This window comes from Apus apus, chromosome 26, assembly GCF_020740795.1.
Source record: "Apus apus isolate bApuApu2 chromosome 26, bApuApu2.pri.cur, whole genome shotgun sequence".
Classification (NCBI taxonomy): Eukaryota; Metazoa; Chordata; class Aves; order Apodiformes; family Apodidae; genus Apus; species Apus apus.
In genome coordinates this window covers 4,222,998-4,241,737 of record NC_067307.1, presented here as the reverse complement: position 1 = coordinate 4,241,737, position 18,740 = coordinate 4,222,998, and the positions used below count along the sequence as shown (strand labels likewise).

The 18,740-nt window shown below is 57.3% G+C and overlaps 2 protein-coding genes across 9 annotated transcripts in view; one reads left to right on the top strand and one right to left on the bottom strand.

Moving 5' to 3' along the window:
* Nucleotides 1-1,501: 1,501 nt before the first annotated feature.
* On the top strand, nt 1,502-4,648 carry ARID5A (AT-rich interaction domain 5A). 2 transcript variants are annotated; one of them, XM_051640666.1, is made up of 6 exons: nt 1,644-1,765; nt 1,889-1,941; nt 2,761-2,858; nt 2,973-3,120; nt 3,240-3,623; nt 3,708-4,648. In XM_051640666.1, the coding sequence occupies exons 1-6, from the start codon at nt 1,711-1,713 to the stop codon at nt 4,404-4,406; spliced, it is 1,437 nt and encodes a 478-aa protein (XP_051496626.1). In that variant the 5' UTR covers nt 1,644-1,710; the 3' UTR covers nt 4,407-4,648. The 2 variants fall into 2 exon arrangements, with proteins under 2 accessions (XP_051496629.1, XP_051496626.1); XM_051640669.1 differs by having other exon boundaries at nt 1,502-1,765; nt 3,240-4,648.
* Nucleotides 4,649-8,059: 3,411 nt separating this feature from the next.
* The window catches only part of KANSL3 (KAT8 regulatory NSL complex subunit 3), a 28,878-nt gene continuing 18,197 nt past the window's right edge, over nt 8,060-18,740 (bottom strand). For 6 of the 7 annotated variants that reach the window (XM_051640611.1, XM_051640615.1, XM_051640614.1 and 3 more), the window contains 5 exons: nt 18,603-18,715; nt 17,803-18,022; nt 16,983-17,116; nt 12,488-12,656; nt 8,060-9,380 (listed from right to left, as the gene is read on the bottom strand). In XM_051640611.1, the coding sequence (XP_051496571.1) occupies nt 8,803-9,380; nt 12,488-12,656; nt 16,983-17,116; nt 17,803-18,022; nt 18,603-18,715 (1,214 nt within the window). In that variant the 3' untranslated portion in view covers nt 8,060-8,802. The remainder of the gene's footprint in view (nt 9,381-12,487; nt 12,657-16,982; nt 17,117-17,802; nt 18,023-18,602; nt 18,716-18,740) is intronic. The other variant, XM_051640618.1, reaches the window with a different exon arrangement.

Here is an 18,740-nt window from a genome sequence, read left to right as displayed (position 1 = left end):
AGCTGCTTTTGCCCAAAAATAGCAACAAGTTGGGCTCGGTTTGTGTTTTTTTTTCAAACTCCGGAAAAAAAAACGCGTCGAACAAACAAAACGAGCAACAATTTTTAGCTGCGAAAGGCGACGCTGGGGGGGGGGGGGGGGGGGGGGAGGGAGGAAGGGGAGGAGGAGGAGGAAGGGGAGGAGGGGTTGGAGGGGGGGGGGGATGAATTTCTGCCCGTCGGGTTTCCTGGAAGCCGATCCTGGTCTGACCAACTTGGCTCCGAGCCCCGGGGAATGAGGCTGGAACTCGTGAAGTGGCTGCGGGAGGAAAGGGGGGGAAAGGGGGGGGGCTCCTGCCGTGCCTCAGTTTCCCCACAAGTCCTTCTAAACCCCCTCGTGTCCTTCGTGAGGGTCCAGAGCCAGAGGATGGGGTTGGTGCTCCTGCCGTGCCTCAGTTTCCCCGCAGGTCCCTCTCAGCCCCTCCATGTCCCACAGGAGGCTCCAGACCTGGCATGTGGGGTTGGTGCTCCTGTTGTGCCTCAGTTTCCCTTTAGGTCCCTCTCACCCCTCCATGTCCCACAGGAAGCTCCGGAGTTGGAGGATGGGGCTGGTGCTCCTGCCGTGCCTCAGTTTCCCCTTAAGTCCTTCTAAACCCCCTCCAGGTCCCACAGGAGGCTCCAGACCTGGGAGATGGGGTTGGAGCTCCTGTCATGCCTCAGTTTCCCCTCAGGCTCCTACTCACCTGCTCCAGGGCCCACAGGAGGTGCCAGACCCAGAGGATGGGGTTGGTGCTCCTGCCGTGCCTCAGTTTCCCTTTAGGTCCCTCTCACCCCTCCATGTCCCACAGGAGGCTCCGGAGTTGGAGGATGGGGCTGGTGCTCCTTCCGTGCCTCAGTTTCCCCTTAGGTCCTTCTAAACCCCCTCCAGGTCCCACAGGAGGCTCCAGTGCCCAAGGATGGGGCTGGTGCTCCTGCCGTGCCTCAGTTTCCCCTTAAGTCCTTCTAAACCCCCTCCAGGTCCCACAGGAGGCTCCAGACCTGGGAGATGGGGTTGGAGCTCCTGTCATGCCTCAGTTTCCCCTTAGGCTCCTACTCACCTGCTCCAGGGCCCACAGGAGGCTCCAGAGCCAGAGGGTGGGGTTGGTGCTCCTGCTGTGCCTCAGTTTCCCCGCAGGTCCCTCTCAGCCCCTCCATGTCCCACAGGAGGCTCCAGACCTGGTGGTGGTGCTCCTGCCGTGCCTCAGTTTCCCCTTAGGTCCTTCTAAACCCCCTCCAGGTCCCACAGGAGGCTCCAGACCTGGCACGTGGTGTTGGTGCTCCTGCCGTGCCTCAGTTTCCCCTTAAGTCCTTCTAAACCCCCTTGTGTCCTTCGTGAGGGTCCAGACCCAGAGGATGGGGCTGGTGCTCCTGCCGTGCCTCAGTTTCCCCTCAGGCTCCTACTCACCTGCTCCAGGTCCCACAGGAGGCTCCAGACCTGGTGTTGATGCTCCTGCTGTGCCTCAGTTTCCCCTTAAGTCCTTCTAAACCCCCTCATGTCCCACAGGAGGCTCTGGAGTTGGAGGATGGGGCTGGTGCTCCTGCCGTGCCTCAGTTTCCCCGCAGGTCCCTCCCGCCCCTCCGTGTCCCACAGGAGGCTCCTCAGCAGGACGATGGGTCCCAGCAGGACCAAGGGGTGGCAGAAGGAGGTGAGAAGGAGGAGGAGGAGGCCTTCCTCATCAGCCTCTACCAGTTCATGAAGGACCGACACACGCCCATCGAGCGGATCCCCCACCTGGGCTTCAAGCAGAGTACGTGTGTCCCCAGGGCTGGCTGGAGCTGCTGGTGGCCACGGTGACCACCAGCCATGGTGACCCCTGGCTACGGTGACCACCGGGTCTCCTTGACCTTCCGTGTCTCCTCTTGGTTTCCAGTTAACCTCTGGAAGATCTACAAAGCTGTGGAGAAACTGGGAGCCTACGAGCTGGTGAGCGATGGGCTTCGGGTGCCAGGATGTCCCCTGGGGGCAGGACGTCCCCTGGGTGCCAAGATGATGTCCCCTGGGTGCTGGGTGTCCCCTGGGTGTGGGGTTGATGTCCCCTGGGTGCTGGGTTGATGTCCCCTGGGTGCCAAGATGATGTCCCCTGGGTGCTGGGTGTCCCCTGGGTGTGGGGTTGATGTCCCCTGGGTGCAGGGTGTCCCTTGGGTACAGAGATTATGTCCCCTGGGTGTCAAGATGATGTCCTCTGAGTGCTGGGTGTCCCTTGGGTGCAGGATGTCCCCTGGGTGCTGAGATGATGTCCCCTGGGAGCTGGGTGTCCCCTGGTTGCCAGGATGTCCCTTGGGTGCCAAGATGATGTCCCCTGGGTGCTGGGTGTCCCCTGGGTGCTGGGTTGATGTCCCCTGGGTGCCAGGATGTCTCTTGGGTGCTGAGATGCTGTCCCCTGGGTGTTGAGCCATCCCCTGGGTGCCGAGATTCTGTCCCCTGGGTGTCAAGATGATGTCCCCTGGGTGCCAAGATGATGTCCCCTGGGTGCTGGAAGTCCCTTGGGTGCTGGATGTCCCTTGGGTGCTGAGATGATGTCCCTTGGGTGCTGGGTTGATGTCCCCTGGGTACAGAGATGACATCTCCTGGGTGCTGGAAGTCCCTTGGGTGCCAGGATGTCCCTTGGGTGCCGAGATGCTGTCCCCTGGGTGCTGAGCCATCCCCTGGGTGCTGGGTGTCCCCTGGGTGCCGAGATGCTGTCCCCTGGGTGCTGAGCCCCCCCCCGGGTGCCGGGGGGCTGACCCACGGGTCCCTCCCCAGGTGACGGGCCGGCGGCTGTGGAAGAACGTGTACAACGAGCTGGGGGGCAGCCCGGGCAGCACCAGCGCCGCCACCTGCACCCGCCGCCACTACGAGAGGTGGGGCTGAGCCCCGGGGAGGGGCTGGGGGGGGGCGGGGGGGGGGGGCAGGCCCCGCTCCTGCCTCAGTTTCCCCTCCCCGGGCCTCTCCTCACTGCCACCCCGTCCCCGCAGGCTGGTCCTCCCGTACGTGCGGCACCTGAAGGGGGAGGATGACAAGCCCCTGCCCCCCAGCAAGCCCCGCAAGCAGTACAAGGTCTCCAAGGGTCCCCAGATGGGTGAGAAGACCAAGAGGGCCAAGAAGGAGAAGGGTGGGGAGCAGGTGTGTGGACACCCACCTCCCAACCCCCGTCTCTGTCCCTTCCCATGGGACCCCCCCCCGCCCCCAACCCAGGCAGAGCCTGGAACTCACCCCGACCCCTGCACCCCCTTTGCCTGCAGATGCCTCAGGACAAGGTGAAGGTGGCCACCAGCACAGAGGACACCAGGGACACGGAGGACACCAGGGACACGGCCAAGCAGGGCCAGGTGGCTGAGGGAGGCTCCAGCCCAAGGCCAAGCTCCTCAGGGGGGTGTCCTGGTCCCTGCCACCCCCAACCCTCCAAGCGCCTTTTCTCCAGCTTCTACTCCAAAGGCAACCACCCCATCATGTCCCCCCTGGCCAAGAAGAAGCTGCTGGCCCAGGTGACCAAGGCTGAGTCCCTGCACTGCCACAAACACCCCAGCCCAGAGCCCCCCAGGCTGCCCACCAGCCCCCACCTCCATGACCAAAGGAGCCTGGAGCCATCAGGAGCTCAGGATACAGCTCCCAACGTCGGGAGTGAGGTGGGACCCATTCCCAGTGTATCTCCTGGTGGGAAAGACGAGGAGGGGGCTCCAGCACCCACCATCTTCACTGGCTGCTTCCAGGCCTACCCCAACGAGGTGGTGAAACCCACCAGCTCCCACTCCTTCTGGGGGTGCTTCTCCAGCTTGAAGGATTTTTTGGAGCCCACTTCCACCTTCCCATCACGAGCGGAGGAGCCGGAACAACCCCAAGACCTACGGAGCAAAGCGTGGAGCAGGGAGCAGAGAGGAGCAGGGGCCACCCCGGGGGTCTGCTGGGTGCCCCCCGGGACCAGCTTCACCCCCGTGGGCAAGCGTGGCAGGAGGGAGGAGGAGGAGGTGGCTTTCGGCCCCACGTTGGGTGCCATCCCCCGCTTTGGCAAAGAGGCTGGTGGCAGGGACAGGGGGTTGGCCAAACCCAAGGCTGTGGTGGCCAACCCTGGCTACTCAGCAGCACCACCACCACCCCCAGGCCCGGACGTTTACACGGGGGCCATGCTCTATTTCCCAGCCAGTTTTGGCAACCTACCAGAGCACCTCAAAACCCAAGGGGTTCCAGTGGCACCTTCCCTCTCTGCCAACCCCTTGGTCATTCCTGCTTTTCCCAGCCCTTTGGTAGCTCCTTCCCCACAAACCTCCGAGCTGTGCCGGCCGCTGGCGACCGGTCCCGGGCGTTACCCGGTGTCCTACGGGAGCACCATGAGACACCGGATCTACCCGGAGAGGTGGCACCACCAACCCCCCTACACCCCCTCAACCTTCCACCACCACACCAAGCTCTAGCTTCCCATCCCATCCAGCAGCATTCCCTAGGGAGAAGGGAGAGAGCTGGGATGGTGCCGTGGCTGAGCCGGGGCAGCGAGGAACGTGCCGGTGACAAGGGGACAAAGAGGGGACCATCAAGTGGGGTCATTCTGATCTTCAAGCTGTTTGGATCGTGACACCAGTGGCTTAATGACCAACAGCACGAGGTTTTTATGGATCTATATCATATATATATTATATATATACACAGGTAAATAAGAGCAAGATGAGTCGTGGAGGTTTCTACCCTGGGGTGGCTTTGCACAAGGGTGCAAAGGCCAGGAGGGGGTTATTCCCATTCCCAGGATGCTTAGCAATTCCAGACCCCCCCAGTGCCTTAATGACCAGTATCCCCAGATTATAAATATATATATTATATATATAAAATACACATTTGGATCTAAACTAAGGGAGCAAGATGAGTTGTGGGGGTTTCTACCCTGCCAGAGAGGTCGTGTGCTGGGGTGGCTTTCCAGGAGGCTGAGCCAGGAGGGGGTTATTCCCATTCCCAGGATGCTCAGTAATTCCCTGCTCCAAACCTCCTAGTGCCTTAACAACCAGTATCCCCAGATTATATATATATTTTTATATATAAATATATATATATATAAAAATATACATCTTGATGTAAACTAAGGGAGCAAGATGAGTCGTGGAGGTTTCTACCCTGGGGTGGCTTTGCACAAGGCCAGGAGGGGGTTATTCCCATTCCCAGGATGCTCAGCAATTCCCTGCTCCTGCCTTAACGACCAGTATCCCCAGATTATAATTATATACATATATATATATATATATATATATATACATAAATATATAAAATAAGGGAGCAAGGTGAGTCGTGGAGGTTTCTATCCTACCCAAGAAGCCATGCCCAGGTACAACTTTCCAGGAGGCTGAGCCAGGAGGGGGTTATTCCCATCCCATTCCTGGGATGCTCAGGGATTCCCTGCTCCAGAGCCCTAACACTGGTGACTTAACAACCAGTATCACTAGATATATATGTATATAGATATATAAAAATATAAAATATACCTACACATATAAAATAAGGGAGCAAATCACTCATGGAGGTTTCTGTCCTGCCAGAGAGGCCCTGGGCTGGCTTTGCACAAGGGTGGGCCAGGAGATGGTTATTCCCATTCCTGGGATGCTCATGATTCCCTGTTCCCTGATCACTTAATAACCAGTATCACAAGGTTTTTTAATCTATATATAAAAAATATACCTACATCTATAAAATAAGGGAGCAAGGTGAGTTGTGGAGGTTTCTACCCAAGAGGCCGTTCACAGGAGGCTGAGCCAGGAGGGGGTTATTCCCACCCCATTCCTGGGATGCTCAGGGATTCCCTGCTCCAGAGCCCTTCCAGGCTCGCCCCATGTCATGCAGTTTTGGTTTGTAGGGATGGTGCCTCCACCCAGGGCTCTGGAGGGTTCTTGAAGGGTTTGGGAATGTTGGGGTGTCCTCCTCCTGGTGGCAAAGGCTGAATTCAAACTGGTTGGATGGTCCCAATCTGGTGGTGTCTGGGGTGGCCTTGACTTCTGGGGTCAGGGCAGGGTTTGGGGGGATCCCCACCCTACACATGGAGCCCCCAGAGGTGTTTTTGGGATGCCACAGGGATGGGCTGAGACCTACCTCTGGAGCTGCCCCATCCTGTGGGGAAGGAGGTGCTTTCCTGCAGTCACATCCACGTTGCCAACCAGCCCAGCAACATCTCCAGGTGCTTTTTGGCTCCAGGAGCTCCTGTCAAGGTGTTGCAGGTGACCCAAAGGCTTGGTTGGAGCTGCAAGATGGGCTTTTCTCATGCCAGGTGCTCCCCACAAGCACGTCCACTCATCCCGTGCTACCAGCCCAAGGGACAGAGGGACAAGTGGCACTTGCATGTCCCCAGAGAAGGTTTTGGCTTCAGGTAGAGCAGCAGCAATAAGTCACCTTTTAAGGAGCATTTCTGATGTCTCCATGGAAAGGAAAAGCTTTGGGATAGGAAGTGGAAAAGCAGGATTAGCCACAGGCAGCACCAGTCGCTTCATGATGTTTGGAGCATTCGACGTGTCGAGAAGAGCAGCATCATGGAGCCAACCATGGACCCAACTCCTGGATCCTCCAGCCTGGACATTGGAAGGGGATCAAACGGGCTGCAGATCACCCCAGCTGTACCTCAAGAGCTTTGCTGCCAAAAGCCCCCAGTTGCTGAGCAAGGAGGTGGCCATGGGGCTTGAGACCTCCCACCTGGGAGCCAGGGCACTGGAGACACCACATCCCAGAGGGCATCACAACCTCACAACCTTCTTCCAGTTATTCCAGCAGAGAAATGGGGGCTCCAAGCCTGGAAAAGAAAGTTGAGCTCCTTGAAACCACTGCAGGTTGACAGCAGAACCTTGGGGTTCAAGGTCATCCCCCACCCAGCATCCTCCCTGGGGGGAGCTTTGCTGAATTGAACCCAGACTGATGTCCAAGTAAAATGTTGCCCATTTTTTTTTATTCCCCAAAACTCCAGGGAAAAGGGAAGAAAGGGTTTGAGGTGCTGGGAAAGCTCAGTGTCCTCAAGCCCACTACTCACCATGGTGGTGGTGGTAAGTCTGGTGTGTTGAGAGGCTATGGAGGTAAAGCAAGATGGTCCCCAAAGGAGCTGGAGAACAGCAGCATGTGTAGAACCTGAAGGAACAGGAAGGAACTCAAGGCATCTCCCTCTGCTCATGACGAGCAACCACAGCCATCAAAGGGGATCATGGATCTTCTCCTGCTCCATTTTTGGGTTCTTTGTAACAAACATCTTGGTTCTGCTCTGGGATGTGATGTCCCACATGGAACCAAACCCAGGATCTTCTGGTGAGGAAGCGAGGGAAGATTTTGGCAGCGTGCAGGTGGAGGGAGCTCCTTAGCCCCCTCTGTAGGCTGAGGATCATGTCCCCATCCAGAAGGACCTGGACAGACTGGAAAGGTGGGCTCACACAAACTGCATGAAGTTCAACAAGGCCAAGTGCAAAGTTCTGCACCTGGATCAGGGCAATTCCCTGTGAGGCTGGTGAGAGCCTGGCCCAGGTTGCCCAGGGAAGCTGTGGCTGCCCCATCCCTGGCAGTGTTGAAGGGCAGGTTGGATGGGGCTTGGAGCAGCCTGGGCTAGTGGGAGGTGTCCCTGCCCATGCAGGGGGTTGGATCTGGATGATCTTGAAGGTCCCTTCCAACCCAAACCACTCCATGATTATCCCCGAGAACCACAAAAAGTTCCCAGCCTTAAGCTCTGTCCCAGGAAACAAGCCCCAGCACCCAGTGACAGCCCCAGGGGGGACACTGGTCCTGAGCCCTGACAAAACCCCCTTGATGGTGCTGAGCTCTGCCTCACCTCAGCATCTCAGCACCTTCATGTCACCCCCTCCTGCTCCATCCCTCCTTCCAGGCAGAGGGACCTGGCTCTACCCCTGCTTTGCTGACACCATCACAACCACCAAGATGAAACCAAAGCTCAGGGCAGATGAAAACTGGGCCATTTTTGGCACCCATGAACACTCCCAACCATAGGAGGAATCAGTTGAACCTTCTACCCCAAGGGAGGCACCAGCACAAGCAGGAGGATCCCGAGAGAAACCAGCCCCAGCAACCAGAGCAGCTTTTGGAAGGGACATGGGCAAGGGAGGCAGCAAAGAACCAAAAAACATTTTATTAAACAGAAACAAAAAATCAGAAAAAACATCTCCCCACTTTCCCTGACCCAGCCCCCCAACCTCCATGGGGCTGCTGCTCTCCCACCCCATGGCCAAGCTCAGCCTTCCTCAAGCACCCCCAGTGGTGGCCAAGAGGTCCCAGGGGTCCCCATAGCTGAGCTCACTCCTCCCCCAGCACCCCCAGTGGTGGCCAAGGGGTCCCAGGGGTCCCTACAGCCAAGCTGAGTCTTCCCCAAGCAGCTGGTCATGGCTGGGGGGTCCTGGGGGTCCCTACAGCTGAGCTTAGTCTTCCCCAAGCTCCCAGTGACAACCAAGGGGTCCTGGGAGGGGGGGGTTGTCCCCATGGCTGAGCTCAGTCTTCCCCAAAGATCTGGTCATGGCTGAGGGGTCTCAGGGGTCCCCATGGCCAAGCTCAGTCTTCCCCAAGCCATCTGGTGGTGGCCAAGGGGGTCCCCCACGGCTGAGCACAGTCCTCCCCCAGCACACCCAATTTCCCCCAAGCATCTGGTCATGGCTGAGAGGTCCTTGGGGTTCTCCATGGCCAAGTTCAGTCTTCCTCAAGTGCCCAGTGGTGGCTAAGAGGTCCCAGGGGAGTCCCCACGGCCAAGTTCAGTCTTCCCCACGCACGTGGCCATGGCCAAGGGGTCCTGGGGGTCCCTACAGCCAAGAGGTCTTCCCCAAGCACCTGGTGGTGGCCGAGGGGTCCCATGGGTCCCTATGGCTTCTGGCTGAGGGTGGGCCCTGCTGTGGCAATGCCAGAGGAGCTGGCCAGGCTGGTGCCCAACGTGATGAGCGTGGTGCCAGCCCCTCCTGGCACCACACCCTGGGGCAGCAAGTGTCTGCTGGCCAGAGCCTCCCTGCTGTGGATGATGGTGCTCCCGTCGTCCACCACGGAGGGAACCCTCCCCAGGGTCTCCACTGCTCCCAGAGAGTGGCTGAGGGCCGTGGCACTCTTGGTCAAGGTGACTTTCTCCCCAATGTGTCCCAGAGGTCCATCACCCTTCACCAGCGTGGAGGTCAGGATGAGGGTTTTGGAAGAGGTTTGCAGGACAGGTCCCACCTTCGAGTGCACCAGGCTGGTGGGAGGGCTGGGAGTGCTGGCCAGGGGGGAGGTGGAGAACGTGATGGCCCCAGTGGGAGAGCTGGCAGATGAGGAGGAGGAAGAAGAGGAAGGCTGGATGCCCGGCAGCTTGAGGGGGACAGAGGAAGCCTCACCCATCACGGACTTGGTGAGCGCAGACAACTTGGCATCCGACATCACGTAGAGCGTCTTCATGGGGCTGGTGGTGGTCACTGTGGAGAAGGGGACAGCATGGTCAATGGCCCCATGTGGGGAGCTGCAGCCCCCCAGCCCCAACCATGAAGTCACAGGCTTTGAAAGTGAACAGGAAGACCCAGCCTTGTGTGCTGTCCAGAGACCCCAGAACAAAGCCCAGCCTGGGCGGGGAGACCTCAACAGCCAAACTGGGGCACCACCAGCACCTTCCTAGGCTGCTCAGGTCCCCTGAGGAGGCCTCTCTCTTCCCTCAGTGTCTGATCTTGTCCCCCCAGAAGTCCTCTCCCATTGGAACTGGACATGATGGTTCTTCCTCAGCCAAACATGCTCTATCTTGCCCCATCCTACAAGCCGAGCTGCCACAGACCACACCGAACTCATGATGTTCTTGGTGGTCCAGCTCAAGGGAAGCTCCTCCTCACCTCTGGCATCTTCAGCTCCATCCCACCAGCAGCACCAGAATCCCAGACTGGTTTGGGTTGGAAGGGACCTTAAAGACCATCTAGATCCACCCCCTGCATGGGCAGGGACACCTCCCACCAGCCCAGGTTGCTCCAAGCCCCATCCAACCTGCCCTTCAACACTGCCAGGGATGGGGCAGCCACAGCTTCCCTGGGCAACCTGGGCCAGGCTCTCACCACCCTCACACCAAAGAATTTCCTCCTCATGTCTCATCTAAATCTCCCCTCTTCCAGTTAAAACCATCACCCCTCACCCTGTCACTCCCTGCCCTTGAGTGCAGAGACAGGACAAGGTGCTCAGACTCTCATCACTCTCCACCCCAGGAGGCAGCTTTGAAGACTTGAGGCTTTGTGAAACTCTACAGCAGCAGCAGATCTTTCATGGTGGTGGTTACCCCACCCAAGGCAGTTCCCAAGCTGCATCTACAGCAGCCACAGCCCGGAGTGACAGAGGGGACAGAGATTCACCTAAATACCATCACTGTTCAGATGTGCTCAAGAGAAGGGACAAAGCTGCTGGTTGAGGACAACCCCAGCCTGGAGAAGTCCATGTTTGTCCCTGTGGTTGCTCAAAGCTGCAACTTGCTCAGTCCCCAAGGAGCAGAAAGCAGGATGTCCAGCCACACTGGGTGACCTGGCATCCCTCTGATAAGGTGGCACTGAAAAGGCACCAAGGTTGTCCCTCACCCTCATCAGTGGTGACAATGTGTCACCAACACCACCAGCACAGCATGGAGCTCTGGGTGCTGTGAGAATGGAGGGCACGGGGTGATGGACAACCAACCATCTAACCAGGATGGGACCATCCTGGGGGGATCAGGGAGGCTGAAGGGCAGAAGGATGGTGGGCACAGGTGACTTCAGCCACCCCTAGGCAGAGGACATGGCACAGACACACAATGATGTTGGTAGACATGAGCAATGACCTCTCCACAAAAGTAAGAAAGATCTGGACAATTCCCCACACTAACACCTCCAAGTCCACCCACTTCCCTACCAACTGGTCCTCCAAAGCCAAGCTGACAAGGAAAGCAGGTCAAGTGCTCCACAGATCTAACATTGTTCACGAGCTCTGACAGAGAACAAAAGCAACAAAGGGGAAAAAAAACCCACAGAAAAAGACTTCAGGCCAGTGGTTCTGGAGCTTCCTGATGGTCCTGGGGGAGAAAAAGGGGCTGAGGGGCTGCAGAGGTTGGGTAGTGGGTGTAAAGCCAAGGAGGAACACCAGCTGGGGTGGGTAGGACAAGGGGGAATGGATGAAAACTGGGAGAGATGGAGGTTGGAGATGAGGAGAAAACTCTTGAGTGTGAGGGTGGTGAGAGCCTGGCCCAGGTTGCCCAGGGAAGCTGTGGCTGCCCCATCCCTGGCAGTGTTGAAGGGCAGGTTGGATGGGGCTTGGAGCAACCTGGGCTGGTGGGAGGTGTCCCTGCCCATGCAGGGGGTTGGAACTGGATGAGCTTGAAGGTCCCTTCCCACCCAAACCATTCCATAATTCTATGATTCTGTAATACCCAGGATCCAGAGCTGCTCCACTCACCCTCTGGGAAGCCACCACAACCCCACTAAACTCCAGCCACCCGAGCTGGCCCGAGGGCTGGTGACCTGCTCACCCTCCCACTCACTGGAAGAGGAAAACCAACTCAGTTTGGGAAGGAGAGCAGGAACAGAAGGCTTTGGGGGTGCAAGGGGTGGCAGCACTGCTCTGTGTTGACTTCTCTTTGGGTCTGAGGGTGGGTTCTGCAGGGTTCCTCTGGCTGCAGGGGGATGGTCTGACCTCCCTGGGCAGAGGGAAGGGATGGAGGCAGCAGGGGGTGCTCAGCCCCACGCGCGCCTGACGGGGCCCCTCGACACCATCTGCAGGTGAACCCTTGGTGTCCAGGCTGGGGGTGAAGACCCTGCTCTTCATCAGCTGCTCAGGAGCACTGAGCCAAAACTCAACACAAACTGCAGGGAAACCACAGGGGAAGCCAGACTTCAAGGGAGGACAAACCAAACCAAACCAAATGAGCTAAAAAAAAATCAGCAGGATTCAGGCAGTTATTCCCTGGAGTGATTCTCACAAACTCAAAAACTGGTTTGGATGAGAAGGAATCTTAAAGATCATCTAGATCCAACCCCCCTGCATGGGCAGGGACACCTCCCACCAGCCCAGGCTGCTCCAAGCCCCATCCAACCTGCCCTTCAACACTGCCAGGGATGGGGCAGCCACAGCTTCCCTGGGCAACCTGGGCCAGGCTCTCACCACCCTCACAGCCAAGAATTCCCTCCTCATCTCCAACCTCCATCTCCCTCTCCCAGTTTTCATCCATCCCCTCATCCCATCCCTCCCTGCCCTTGTCCCAAGCCCCTCCCCAGCTTTCCTGGAGCCCCTTCAGGCACTGGAAGGTGCTCTCAGGTCTCCCTGGAGCCTTCTCTTCTCCAGGCTGAACACCCCAACTCTCCCAGCCTGGCTCCAGAGCAGAGCTGCTCCAGCCCTCCCATCAGCTCCGTGGCCTCCTCTGGCCTCTCTCCAGAAGCTCCATGTTCTTCCTATCTTTGGGGTTTCAGAACTGGACCCAGTAAGCTCCAGAACTGGGCACAGTAAGGATGTCACCCAGTGGGATGGCTCCACCCCAGCCTCCTCTCCGATCCCCCGGCCGGCGTCCCGCGCCCCCCGTGCCTCACCTAGGGGTGCTGCTGGGGTGGCCAGGCGTGCTGGGGGGTCAGTGGGGACCATCTCTGTGCCAGCCTGGGCTCTGCTGAGGTCCATCTGAGACCAGGTGAGGTCCAGCTGGCCAGGAGAGGCGGCGTTGGTAGCTGGGACAGTCAGGTTCCCAAAAACACCATCTGGAGCCTGGAAAGGTTAAAGTAATGGAGAGCTACTGGAACTGCCGAGGGCTGCAACGGTTCCTCAAGAGCTCTCAAGTCAAAAAACCCCAGAGCATGGCTTCTCCCTGCCTCTTCTGACCTTGCCCTCACTCTGACCACTCATTACCAAGCTCGTGGAAAAAATGGGTAGCCAGAGAAAACCCAGAGAGGCCTATTTTGGATAGTGTCTTTTGTAGCACCCACACCCCTGGCACTAACTCCTTGTCTTCTCCTGGAGCTCTGTCCCCATCTGTGGCAGGGACATCAGTCCTGTTCTGGCTTCCTCTGCAGCTGCAGAAGTTGCAAAGCAACAGCCAGGAGCTCAAAAATTATTCCCACATCGTGTGGATCTGCTTGTAAGAATGACATGAGATTACCAGTGAAAGGCCAGCAAAGACCAGCCCAGCACACACCATCCCCTGCAGGAGAAGAGCTTCCCTCTTGCTGGACAAAGATGGACGATCCCCTCCAACAAGAACCAGCTGGTTGCACCAGTGTCCACCAGCTTATCCAGGACTGGGACAATTGGAGAGCCTGGATTTGTGTCCTAAGGCAGAGGGCAGCACACCCTGGAGAGCAGTGACAAGCTCCAGTGAAACCCCTGGATACTCCCCCATTCCAGGGGTTCTTCCAAAACCTTCACTTCCCTGAACTCTGCCCAGATGCTTCAGAGACCTGAAGGTGCTGCTGTGCCCTCCTGGGAGCCCTCACAGCCCTGAGCTGACTTCATTCACCTTCCAAAGCAGCCTTTCCAGCTACACAAGCAGAGAACCCACCTCTTTGGTCAACTCCTCTGAGACCAGCTTGGTTGCTCTTCCTCCAGCACCACCAAGCCCCATTGAAACTCAAACCTGGACCTCCCCCTGCCTGATGCTCGTGAAGGTCACAGCTCGTTTCTCCCATCCCTTCTGCAGCAATTTCAGAAGTTAGTTAGAATTAATATTTCAGCCCCTGGGAGGGGAAAGGGTCAGACTTGAGGAAAAGAAAGGTGTTTACTCTCTGCTCACAGCACACCCACAGCAACCAGCTCTGGGCACGGGGAAGGGCTGGAGTCAGAGCTTCTCCTCATGTCCCCCAAGAGAGACCCTTGCCCAAAGCTCACAGGACATCTCAGCTTGCAGCTCTGCCCATCACAGCCTCAATCTTCGTGCCACTAAGCAGGGAACAAAAGCTTGATCCAGCATCACTCCACACTTTCTGGAGGATAGGACTTTCTGGAGGATAGGACCTTCTGGAGGATGTCAGGATAGAACCACACTGCAGGGGGGAAACCCACCATGTCCAAACCAGCCTGGAGCAGTTTCTTGAAAAGAGAAGCTAAAGCTTGAGCAAATTTTAGCCAGTATTTTCACTTGAAAGTCACTCAAACACTGTTTCTTCTCTGCTACTCAGAGAAAGCATTTCCACCAAACCCCCCGGGGAGATTCCTTGGTGTCCCACCTCCCATTTAATGCTCCATGGGGAGTCATAGAACCGTGGAATAGTTTAGGAGAAGAGATCTAAAGATCACAGAATTATAGAATGGTTTGGGTTGCAAGGGACCTCAAAGATCATTTAGATCCAACCCCCTGCATGGGCAGGGACACCTCCCACCAGCCCACGTTGCTCCAAGCCCCATCCAACCTGCCCTTCAACACTGCCAGGGATGGGGCAGCCACAGCTTCCCTGGGCAACCTGGGCCAGGCTCTCCCCACCCTCACAGCCAAGAATTTCCTCCTAATCATAGAATCCGGGAATGTTTTTGGCTGGAAGGAACCTTAAAGTTCACCCAGTTGCAACCCCCCTGCCATGGGCAGGGACACCTCCCACCAGCCCAGGTTGTTCCAAGCCCCATCCAACCTGCCCTTCAACACTTCCAGGGGTGGGAAGGAAGGGAAGGAAAAGAGTTCCCCACACAGACTGCATCTCAGCTGCTCCAGGCACCACCCCAACCCCCAGAGCTTCAAAGAAACCAACCCAGCACCCAACTGACGTGTGGGCTTCACGCTTCCTGCACAGGCACAGAGGAGCTGTCAGCTGGAGTTTCAAAGGGGACCCAACCAACAACAGCTCTGGCTGCTGCTGAAAAGTTGAAGCCCTCAGTGGAGTTATCCCCCAAAGCCTTTAGTAAATGTGCTCTTTTCCAGGAAGCCCTGCCAGCTGACGTCACCCTTCTGTGCTAAAGGCACCCAGGGGCTGATGTCAAGGGCTATAATTAGCTCCAAAACCACCTCAGCTCCTTCCATTTCCTGTCAAAGGCAGATTTCAGTTTGCTTTTCAAGCAACTCTCCCCGTTCCAACACTCCCCTGAACAAACAAGCTCAGCCCTGGAGGTGAAAGTCACTTAGTAGGGACCAATTCCAAGTGCTTTCAAACATTCACCCTTCTGGAGTTCACCTGGTGTTCACCCATATCCAGGGTCGTTGCTGTTCTGCTGGATATTGAGGGCCTCCCAAAAGGAATGAAGGATGGAAAGTACACCAGTTCTGGTGGCTCCTTAAGTGGCCTTTGAGTCACAGGGTGCTGGGGTGGGAAGTGACCTCTGGAGATCATCCATCCAGCCCCTGCCAGAGCAGGGTCACCTCCAGCAGGTCCCACAGGAACACCTCCAGCTGGGGCTGGAATGGCTCCAGAGAAGGAGCCTCCACAGCCTCTTGGGCAGCCTGGCCCAGGGCTCTGCCACCCTCACAGGCAACAAGTTCCTCCTCATCTGCAGATGGAGCTTCCCACCTTCCAGCTCCTGCCCATGGCCCCTTGTCCTGGCCCTGGACACCCCTGAGCAGAGTCTGGTCCCCCCTCCTCACACCCCCTGGAGATACTGAGCAGCACTGAGGAGATCCCTCCTCAGGCTCCTCTTCTCCAGCTGAGCAGCCCCAGCTCTCCCAGCCTTTCCTCCCAGGCAGATGCTCCAGCCCCTCAGCATCTCTGTGGCCCTGCCCTGGCCTCTCCAGTAGCTCCTTGGCCTTCAGCAACTGGGCAGCCCAGAACTGGACCCAGTTCTCCAGATGGAGCCTCACCAGGGCAGAGCAGAGGGGCAGGAGAACCTCCCTGACCTGCTGGCCCCCCTCTTCTTGATGCCCCCCAGCTGCCATGGGCCTCCTTGGCCACAAGGACACATTGCTGGCTCATGGTCACCCTGTTGACCACCAGGTCCTTCTCCCCAGAGCTGCTCTCCAGCAGATCAGCCCCAAAACTGCCTTCAACATAGATGAAGAGTTTCACACCTAGGAAGAGACTCACTCACAGCTTAGGAGGGGTCTGCACTAGCTTTGTCTTCCCAAGAAGAAGTCACCTTAGGTGGCTCTAAGCTTGGCTCTGCCAATACTCCAGGCTCTGCTGTGCCACCAGGGGGACTGAAACACAGACAGGGCAAGGGAGGAAGGAGGGGGACACTTAGGGGAGGTTTAGATTAGATACTGGAATAAACTTCTTCACTGAAAAGCTTCATAAACACTGGCCCAGGCTGCCCAGGGAGGTGGTTGAATCCCATCCCTGGAGGTATTTAGGAGGCTTGTAGACATGGTGCTGAAGGACATGGTTTAAGCAGTGGACTTGGCAGAGTTGGGTTATGGTTGGTAGTGCTGGGTTATAGTTGGATTCCATGATCTTAAAAGGTCTTTTCCAACCAGAACCATTCTGTGATGGTCTCAAATCTGAGCTTTAACCAGCAGGAAACCTGTGTGGAAACCACCAGCAGTGGTGGATGCAGTGTCAGCTCTGAAGCACTGCAGGACTTCTGGCTCCTGCTCTTAATACTTCCCTGACTCCCACCCAAAGGCTTCCCCCTCAGGATAATGCCTCCTGGAATGTATCTCAGGGCTTCAAGCACAGGCTCACAAAATCACAGTCACTGATTGGTTTGGGTTGGGACCTTGAAGATCATCTAGATCCACCCCCCTGCATGGGCAGGGACACCTCCCACCAGCCCAGGCTGCTCCAAGCCCCATCCAACCTGCCCTTCAACACTGCCAGGGATGGGGCAGCCACAGCTTCCCTGGGCAACCTGGGCCAGGGTCTCACCACCCTCACAGCCCAGAATTCCCTCCTCATCTCCAACCTCCATCTCCCTCTCCCAGTTTTCAACCATTCCCCATCATCCTGTCACTACAAGCCCTTGTGGTGTGAGGACAAGGGAGAATGGATTCAAACTGGAGGAAGGGAGATGTCAGTGAGCCACCTCCAAAAGGAGATGTGTGTCCAACAGACACACTCAGCACTCCACACATGGGTTTCAAAGGCACCTTCCCCAGGACAGCTAGATCTGCTGGAGTCAGGAAAAGTTCAGGAGAACAGCAGAGGAACCTTTTCCTGGAGAAATGATGTCAAAAATTACCTGAGGTGCCTGTGTCTGCATGGGCTGCTCCTCGAGCTGGGGCTGGACAGTCCCCATGGCCGCCTGGCTCAGCGTGGTCACGCGGCTGGGCTGTCCACGCAGGGTCACAGTGATGGTTGTTGGGGCCTTCAAGCCTAGAAGACATGGGAGAGAGATGTTCCTGAGCCACAGAGATTGCTGAAGTCATGTTCTGGAGCCTCCAACATCAGGACATGGAGCTCCTGGAGAGAGGCCAGAGGAGCCACAGAGATGATGGGAGGGCTGGAGCAGCTCTGCTCTGGAGCCAGGCTGGGAGAGTTGGGGTGTTCAGCCTGGAGAAGAGAAGGCTCCAGGGAGACCTTAGAGCAGCTTCCAGTGCCTGAAGGGGCTCCAGGAAAGCTGGGGAGGGGCTTGGGACAAGGGCAGGGAGGGATGGGATGAGGGGGAGGGATGAAAACTGGGAGAGGGAGATGGAGGTTGGAGATGAGGAGGGAATTCTTGGCTGTGAGGGTGGTGAGAGCCTGGCCCAGGTTGCCCAGGGAAGCTGTGGCTGCCCCATCCCTGGCAGTGTTGAAGGGCAGGTTGGATGGGGCTTGGAGCAGCCTGGGCTGGTGGGAGGTGTCCCTGCCCATGCAGGGGGTTGGATCTGGATGATCCTCCAGGTCCTTTCCCACCCAAACAGTCTGGGTTCCTGTGGTTCACCAACCAGAAGCTTCCCTTTTGAGGCAGCTGCTCAGAACTGGGAGCACCAGCATCTGTCCCAGCTCAAGGGCAAAGGGAGCTCGGGAGCCACCAGGTTTGGGGTGGTGGGTGCTCTGGGTGCTCCCCTCTTCTCCCTCACCTGCTGCCTGGTTGGAGATCTGAGCCAAGCCTGGCAGGCTGCTGGCCAGCTTTGCCAGCCCCCCGTTGGTCAGCAGCTGGTGAATGGCCGTGGGCTTCCCACTGGCTGAGGCTCCCAGGGACAAGGAGGTGGCCACCGGGATGGTGCGGACAATGGTGCCGGTGCCCGTGGTGATGGCACTCAGGTTCTGGAGAGGTGTGGGTGTCTTCACAGTGGAGGTCTGGAAGGAGAAGCAGAAGCACTGAGTACCTGGAAGGAAAGGGGATGCCAGGATGGCCCAACCACTCCCTCCCACACAAGCCAGAGGTCTGTAGAGGTCAGAGTCTTCACTCTTTGATCTGGTGGCCACAAGCTGGTCTGGATGGGAGTGAACCTGTCCCTTCCACCCTTGTTTCAACTGGGAAGCATGACTGGGAGAAGCTGTGACTCCACTTCTGATGAAGCCACCAGTTCTGAGTGAGTTCACCTCAAACTGAAGTGTTGCCTGAGAGGTCACAGGTGTGTGTTCTCCCAGGAAAACAAGGAGAGGGATTTTTGATCTCCCTCAATCCGTTCTCTAGGTCCTTCTCAGCCTTTTCTAGGTGGCCACCTAGAAACCAGCCCTCCTTCCTAGACCTCATGTCACTTAGGGGAACTCTTAGCCCCCAGCATCACGTCAGCTGCAGTTCACACCCAGCATCCCTCAGCTCTTCTGGTCCTGGAGCAAACATCTCATTCTCTAGGGCCCCTCCAACTCCTACCACTTTATCCTCCCCACAGCTCCTCTCCAGAGGGATCTCTGCTGGGATCAGGTTCTGTACCTGCACGGGTGGCCCAGCAGCTGCCACACTGGCAGGAAGGGCTGATGACTTGGTGCTGATGTCCTGCAGGCTGAAGCTCAGCCCTTGCAGGAGGCTGCTGGCAGATGCTGCTCCTAAAAAAATAGGAAAGAATCAAGA

Bases quoted from the DNA above. Each gene is read 5' to 3' on its own strand.
- ARID5A (XM_051640669.1), top strand. From the start codon at position 1,711: ATGAAGGACCGACACACGCCCATCGAGCGGATCCCCCACCTGGGCTTC. The intron at 1,766-1,888 runs GTACGTGTGTCC...CTTGGTTTCCAG, and splicing joins CCACCTGGGCTTCAAGCAGA to TTAACCTCTGGAAGATCTAC. The intron at 2,859-2,972 runs GTGGGGCTGAGC...CCGTCCCCGCAG, and splicing joins ACCCGCCGCCACTACGAGAG to GCTGGTCCTCCCGTACGTGC.